At 36.7% G+C, this 7500-nt stretch overlaps 4 protein-coding genes across 4 annotated transcripts in view; 3 read left to right on the forward strand and 1 right to left on the reverse strand.

Annotated features, from left to right (window-relative positions):
- The first annotated feature begins 59 nt into the window (after positions 1-59).
- Positions 60-2506, forward strand: LOC119584394 (protein YIPF3-like). The gene is made up of 2 exons (XM_037932974.1): positions 60-87; positions 347-2506. The coding sequence occupies exon 2, from the start codon at positions 1502-1504 to the stop codon at positions 2177-2179; it is 678 nt and encodes a 225-aa protein (XP_037788902.1). The 5' UTR covers positions 60-87; positions 347-1501; the 3' UTR covers positions 2180-2506.
- On the forward strand, positions 86-1039 carry LOC119584701 (protein NCBP2AS2 homolog). The gene is made up of 4 exons (XM_037933370.1): positions 86-110; positions 347-605; positions 698-871; positions 988-1039. Exons 1-4 carry the CDS (start codon positions 86-88, stop codon positions 1037-1039), a joined length of 510 nt encoding a protein of 169 aa, XP_037789298.1.
- Positions 1002-1435, forward strand: LOC119584395 (barrier-to-autointegration factor-like). The gene has a single exon (XM_037932975.1). The coding sequence runs from the start codon at positions 1042-1044 to the stop codon at positions 1312-1314; it is 273 nt and encodes a 90-aa protein (XP_037788903.1). The 5' UTR covers positions 1002-1041; the 3' UTR covers positions 1315-1435.
- Positions 2507-3219: 713 nt separating the features above from the next.
- LOC119584396 (FYVE, RhoGEF and PH domain-containing protein 6-like) overlaps positions 3220-7500 on the reverse strand; it is a 29322-nt gene continuing 25041 nt past the window's right edge. The window contains exons 7-10 of the mRNA XM_037932977.1: positions 6154-6408; positions 5427-5606; positions 4931-5037; positions 3220-4290 (exon numbers count right to left, since the gene is read on the reverse strand). Of these exons, the coding sequence (XP_037788905.1) occupies positions 4251-4290; positions 4931-5037; positions 5427-5606; positions 6154-6408 (582 nt within the window). The 3' untranslated portion in view covers positions 3220-4250. The remainder of the gene's footprint in view (positions 4291-4930; positions 5038-5426; positions 5607-6153; positions 6409-7500) is intronic.

Here is a 7500-nt window from a genome sequence, read left to right on the forward strand (position 1 = left end):
ATCTATGAAGGACATCCTCGTTATTCTGTTGAAGAAGGACTCTCTGAGTACAAACCAAGAGTGAAGCCCCTCACTAGAAGCTGAAATGTTAGTGTTCTCTGATGAGCAAGGTTCAGCCTTGTTTTTGAAATGGTGATTCTGGATATACAAACTTAAAATTTGATGTTGACATTGAAGATATAGTATGAAAATAACTTGTCTGGTAGGGTGATGGGTTATTTGCTGTAAGTCTTTGTGGGAATTTACCCCTGTGAGGATACCCTCTCTAAATCTCCCTCCTCCTTCCATTCCCATCAACTTCCCATTGCGTCTCTACAGTGATTAATGCTACCTACTCCTTTTACAGAAGCTGAACTTGCTATGGTTTTACGGTATCTCCTAAGCCGGATCCTCAACAACCCCCAAGTTATTGAGAAACTTTCTGAGTCCTATCCCATCCGCCGTGCAGCCCAAATCACTGCTTATGCCCTGCAACGTGGAAAGGTAGCAGCGTCGGAAGCACTTGACTCGGAAGCAAGCAAGCGTCTGCAGCAGTTTCGCCAGGATTTCACACAGGAGATAAAAGAAGGCTTCAAGAAAATTGAGGAGGAAAACAAAACCAAGAAGTAAAGGAGTCTTGTGAAAGGTACTCTCCTTCCTCTCCTTGAGGTTTTCTTTGCAAGCGTAAGTATCAAACTAAACTGTCCCATAACATCAGCATGCCTGAGGGAGCTGCAAACACTGTACAGACCGATGCTGAAAAGTCGACTGAGGAGAAGAAGCCCAAGTGCAAGGCTTGTTGTGCATGTCCAGAAACCAAGAGGGAACGGGACGCCTGCATCATAGAGAATGGCGAGGAGAATTGCACAGAACTCATAGAGGCTCATAAAAAGTGCATGAGAGAGATGGGATTCAACATTTAAGAGTGAGCCTATAATGTGTATTGTTAGTCGATTCAGGTATCCTTTGTGCAAGGTGTGAAGAAGTATTGTTTTTTAAATTTTGTAGGCCTGAAACAAAAATCCTAGAAATCAACGTGAGTCTTGGGTATGATTGGTAACAATGACAACAACATCGCAGAAGCACACACTCTTTGTGGCAGAGCCGATGGGGGACAAACCTGTGACTGAACTGGCAGGCATTGGTGAAGTCCTGGGCAAACGGCTGGAAAACAGGGGATTTGACAAGGCTTATGTTGTCCTTGGGCAGTTCCTTGTACTGAAGAAGAACCGGGAATTATTCTTAGAGTGGCTGCAGGATTTGGTAGCTGCCAATTCCAACCAAGCATCTGAATGTTATCAGTGCTTGGCTGACTGGTGCAGTGAGTTCTTGTGACAAGTCCAAGGTTGTAGTGAGTGCTTTGGGATATTCCACTTCCTGTTACCATTGTCTTTTTACTTGGTGAGCAGTAGTGATTTGTCTTCAAAGATTATTGTTGCTGATAACTAGCGCAACATAATCACAAGGTAGTTCAGCCATTGTACTTACTTTATCCTGCAACAGGGACAGTTTAGAGTCAGCCATGTCGCACAAAGGCCACTCAATTGTCACAATAGAGTCCCTGGACTCAGGCTTTGAGCCACGCACATATAGGCAGACATCCCCATTAGATTATTTCACTGACACATTGTTGCTTATGAGACCATACTTCAGGGTGGCCAATCGTAGACTGCCGCATAGAGTCCTGTCATCCATGGCACCCCCTCTGTTTTTCCCAGAGTTCAGACGTGTCTACTCTGACTTGAAAGGCCCACTGTTGATCATGGTGTCCCTGGCCACCATCCTTCTTTATGGCCTCTACAGCCCTGAGCGGACACTAATGTGGGACATAGCAGCAACAGCAAAGCTAACTGTGGGATATTGGCTGGGTCTGTCTGTGTTGGCCTTCCTCCTGGGATACTTTTGCCAGACAAACCTCACGCTGCCACAGTTCCTCTCCATCACGGGTTACAGCCTCACTGGTCACTGCTTTGTGCTGCTCATTGCTGAGGTGCTGCACCAGGAGGAGAACCATGGAGTTTTCTTCTTTCTTACAACAGTTTTTGGGGGGCTTGCCACAGGGAGGCTCGTCATTATCATCCTGGCTAGAACGCCTGGGCCCGCACAGCGCCTTGTGATGTGCTCTGTGCTGGCCTGTGTCAATCTCATGCATCTTATCTACATCCACTTTGCTTGCATGAGGAATAAGTTTCAAGTTTAAACATACATACAATTTGATAAAAAAAAAAAAAAAAAAATCTCACAAATGGTTATGAGCATTCTGATTTATCTCACTGTAGAGGAATCTGGTGTTACATAGCTGACAGATTGTTGACAGATTTTAAAGGAACTCAGTTTCTTGATTTTAATTAATGCAAGAGAAACCTGTGTTGATCTAGTTTCTTGATTTTAATTAATGCAAGAGAAACCTGTGTTGATCTTGTTATTTGTATAAAGGACGACTGAACATTAAACAAGCACTTTGAGGTAGTTCTGTCAGGAAATGACTTTGTAAATATACGAAAAGTAATAAAAAGAAACAATTCTTTGTATGGAATTTACTAACCTTGTAGTTCACTTAATTAAAGCCTGTAATCATGCATCCAGAACATAAAAACGGAGTAAGAAGCATTTACATCAAATCTAAGACTGATGGGGGCATTTTGAATTTTGGCCTCTGGTAATGTCTGGGTTAAATTAAACTTGATTCATCCTATAACTTACAAGCTGCACTGTAAGCAGGGTTTTAAGCAATAGAAACTTAATTTTCTAAAAGAGTACTCATGGTTTTTTTAAAGTTTAATAGTAAGAAGTATAATATACTTACAAACCTTCCAAAAGTATATTCAGTGATAAACCATGCTAATGAAGTTTATAAGATGAAAATAGAATGTACTTTCTTATAACAAAGGATTAGAAAGCCATGATGAAAGTTTGCCACAAAATTGGCCAGTTTCCAGAATTTGGAGTAATTCTATTAATAAACAGTTGATTTTCATGTAGTTCAATTATGTAATCTCTAACTTTCATTCAGTGCTCAACATGATAGTATTTATAAAATTTTCATTCATATTTACAAATAAATTTTCTTTACAGTGAAAGTAACAAACAAAATTCAAACATCTCAAGGGTCAGTAAAGCAAGAAGGTAAACATCAGTTCAATTTTTTATTATTTTTTGTAAGATTTTTTTGGTAATGATGATGACGAGGACTGCAGACCTGACTAGAAAAAAGAAAAGGAAAAAAAAAAAAGGAAACACATTAATTAATTCACAATATATACAGTCTGGGAATCTTTACATACAAAGACCTCATAAGCTTTCTTTTAAAACAGATGTCAAAAAGAATTATGACATTGAAGATTTACACATCGCTCAAAGAGAAAATGTTCAAACTGGAGACAATAGTTTATCAGCTCTCTTGTGTAAACATCTGAATGATGGATAATTCTAATGATAATATATGGAGCAACCATAGACAGAATAAAATAAATAATACCAGATTCAAGAATATATAATAAGAGATAATGACAGAAAGACAGACAGTAGGTAACTAGATATTAGACTGACAGGTAGAAGGGAACATGGCTAATGTAATGTAAGACACATTACAGGTATAGGATACTGCCATATACAAACTTGAGCTTTGATAATGACTGATGATTCATAGGGTTAAAACAGACCACGCTCCTAATAAAACACTCCTAGTGAGAGACTTGGGGTAAAAATAAAAAGGTAAAACATATGCAAATTCAATAACAATCCTGATTTGTCAATATTGTACAGAGAAAAATAAGTAGGGAGTGAAGACTATGCACAAAATACTGACCGAATTTTATATATAATAAAACATCTCAACAATACATATAACATCGTTGTAACAGATTTTCATCACAGACTTGGAAAGACATAAGACTTTTGTGTGTGTTATTTGCTCTACTTCAGCACTTGGATTCTATTGTCATTACTCTCTTCTTGAGTAGCTCTACACTACTGCCTCTGAAGCCTCATCCATGCTGGAATAAGGTCACCCTCTTGACTACAATCCCCTTTGGCTTCACGCATCACACATGCCACAGAGAACTTCTCATTTTTTTATACACAACTTCACTTTTCATGGAGGCCTGTTCACATTTTGTTCTCTTCACATCTCATCCATAGTTCAAGTGAGTGCTATGGAAAAAGAATGAATAAGTTTCTTTCTCAGGGTTGTGTTGCTTGTTAGCCTCCATGTTGCTGTAGATACAGGCAAAGAGACCTAATTTCAGACCAGGTTGACCTTGGATGGGGTCTCAGGTCAGGACAACAGCTTCCCTCATCGCTCCTATCCACCTGTAAAGAAGTGGGAAACATTCTGTTAATTTCATAATTTTAATTGAATTCAATTACGACTGTAATCATAATTAGTAGGTACTACTATAAGCATTAGTTAATACTAGTATTCATATATGTAACCATTCACCACAAAATGAGTTGAAATATGATGTAACCTTTTCAACGGGTAGGAACAATAGAAAATTCTAGTAAAATATGGTTAGCACATGATTGCACCAGTGATATTTAAACATCTGATGTATTTAACCTCATGGTTTATATAGTGTTACCATAAAGTTTAATACAAGTTTTTAAATTAAAATATAAAGTCAAACATTGTGACAGTTTGTTGTGGAAGGATAAGTATCACCACATTCACAGTCTATTTCTGGGTGAAGAGATGAACTTAATTAGATATCTATAAAATCATCCTTAGCTGTCAAAACCATTAGCAAGTGAAACTAGCCATTGCTCCCCATGTTTTTGGTCACAATTTATAATAGTATAAAATACTCTTCATGTGCAAGTGGCATTTCTGATACATATACATTTTGAACATGAGAACAACAATAGAAAAGCAATTATCATTTCTGATACTATTATGATGAATATAATTAACATCAACTATCTATCACTTCATAAATAGATTAATACTTACTTCTCGGCTAAGTGCGGAGTGTCAGCTTGGAAGACGAGGGGAGGCTGGTTGCAATGTGTCAGCTGGAAGACTAAACAAGCGTCGATTCCTTCTGTCATCTCTCGATCCTGAGAGAGAAGTGCAAGTGATTACATAATAATGAATAAGTCATTATAAATGTCAGAAATATAAGAAAGATTGAAATAAGTCATTTTGAAAACATGATTACAGGTCAGGAAGTAAGTCATGAATATGATAATGAATAAGTGGAAGTGCTTTTTAGGAATTACTATAGATTCCATGAGTAACAGGGATTTCAGGAATAAAAGTCAACTAAAGTAGCAAATACGAAAATGGTCATCATTTATTGAGATACTTGTCACTTCCAGCAGAGTTCCTTAATCCCATTAAAAAATATATATATATAATACATAACATATAATACCTTAACACAATGTACTCACTTTAGACTTACACCTGAGCAAAGCAATAAGTTATAAAAAAAAATCTACCGTACCTGTGTTGTTTCCACTGCATACCCTAAGACAGGAAAGCTCTGCAATGCACACACATCTTCTGGTGCTCTATACTCGTACAGAACTCTGTCTTTAAGGACAAACCAGCCTCTTCGCCATGACCTCCTGACCATCATCCTAAGGTAACCGCACATCTGAGAAGCCTCATCACTGGCACACACCTAGAATATCATGTTCAGATATAGGACATGGAGGGGGAAGCTGAAGAAATTTCAATATTTCAATTAGACTGGTTGCTGACATAATGAAAGAAAATTTGGGAAGAAAGAAGAAGTGGAAGAGGTAGAGGGAGAGTGATAGGCAGAGGGAGAGGAAGTGGGAAAGGGAGAATAAGAAAGAAACAGAAACAAAGAGGAGGGGAAGAGACAGGAGAGAGAAAGAGAGAGAGAAGAAGAGAAGTGAAAAGAAAGAGGGAGAGAGAAAAAGAAAGAGAGAGAGAAAAAAAGAGAGAGAGAAAAAAAACGAAAAAAGAGAGAGAGAGAAAAAAACAGAGAGAGAGAAAAGAAAGAGAGAGAAAAAGAGAGAGAGAGAAGAGAGGGAGAGAGAAGAGAGAGAAGAGAGAGGGAGAGAAAGAGAGCGAGAGAGAGCAGAGATGAGAGAGAGAGAGAGAGAGAGAGAGAGAGAGAGAGAGAGAGAGAGAAAGAGAGAGAGAGAGAGAGAGAGAAAGAGAGAGAGAGAGAGAGAGTAAAATAGATAAGATGTCCTCACCTCCATCAGCCTTTCAGGCACCTTCTTCCTGGTCTTGTTCCTGTTGCTATCTCGAATTCCCCTCTTAAACTGAGCCTTGAGACTCGACACTCTCCTTATCCTTGCCTCCTGTGTGTCTTCAAGAGTCATTGAGCCCTCATACTTGCTCTCAAAGTCCTTCTGCAGGACTTCGAAGCAGGTGTCGCACACTCGGGCCACCTGGTTTCTCTTGTACTGGAGTGGAGCTCGGTTGGAGGAACAGTGATCACACACAACCTGGGTTCATGGGAAAAAAAATTAAACAGTTGTGTTGGTACATCATTTATTAAGACTTCATTCATATTTGTATACACTGGGAATCAAAAAGTCTGATATTTAATAGATAATATAACAATTACTATATAATGTTGCAAGAGCAAAATACATTGAATCTATTGTGAAATAATCTTTCCAGTGAACACTGACTTCTATATATCTATATCTATCTATTTATCCATCTATCTATCTCTGCCTCCCTCAATGCCTTGCTTGTTGTTGTCATGGGAGTGCTTAGGAGACAGAGACAAGGCCCATTGCAAGGGATCACCCCCTCCTCCCCTCGACTAATTTTGCATGGTCTTGGCTTCTTTCCCTTCCCTTTTCCTTCTATTCTTCAACCCCTACCTCTTATCCTAATCATTTACTCTTTTTACCCTTATCACCACAATACTTTATCTGAGTGCTATATAACCTTTCATGTCTTGCACATTTATTTGTTTTAACTATTAACCATTAAGCACTATTTATCTCTACACGTATGTACGGCCTACCTACCTACCTACATACATATACATAAATCTATACCACACACACACACACACACACACACACACATATATATATAATATATATTAAAATAATAATAAATATTATATATATAAATTATTATAATATGTATAATATATATATATATATCTATATAATACTATATATATATATATTATATATATTATAATATATTAATTATTATATATTATATATTATATATATATATATATAGTTGCATATATGTAATACTTATATAGTATGTATAATTTGTATATAATGTTTATTTGTTTTTGTTTGTTTGGTTTGGTGTTTTTTTTGTGTTTTTTTGTTGTGTATATATATATACATACATATATATATATATATCTATAATATATATTATATATATCATATATATATATATTATATATACTATATATTATATATATAATATGTATGTATATCATATATATATGTATGTATATACATATTATATATCATATATATACATATATATATAAAATATATATATATATATATATATATATTATAGACAGACACACACACACACACACACACACA

The sequence above is a fragment of the Penaeus monodon genome, chromosome 18 (genome assembly GCF_015228065.2).
Source record: "Penaeus monodon isolate SGIC_2016 chromosome 18, NSTDA_Pmon_1, whole genome shotgun sequence".
Lineage (NCBI taxonomy): Eukaryota > Metazoa > Arthropoda > Malacostraca > Decapoda > Penaeidae > Penaeus > Penaeus monodon.

What these genes read in the sequence shown, in the direction of transcription:
- LOC119584701 (XM_037933370.1), top strand. Translation starts at nt 86, where the DNA reads ATGTTAGTGTTCTCTGATGAGCAAG. An exon ending in GAGGAAAACAAAACCAAGAA is followed by an intron (nt 606 to 697) that starts GTAAAGGAGTCT and finishes CCATAACATCAG; the next exon opens with CATGCCTGAGGGAGCTGCAA. An exon ending in CTCATAGAGGCTCATAAAAA is followed by an intron (nt 872 to 987) that starts GTGCATGAGAGA and finishes TAAATTTTGTAG; the next exon opens with GCCTGAAACAAAAATCCTAG.
- LOC119584395 (XM_037932975.1), top strand. Translation starts at nt 1,042, where the DNA reads ATGACAACAACATCGCAGAAGCACACACTCTTTGTGGCAGAGCCGATG.
- LOC119584394 (XM_037932974.1), top strand. Translation starts at nt 1,502, where the DNA reads ATGTCGCACAAAGGCCACTCAATTGTCACAATAGAGTCCCTGGACTCA.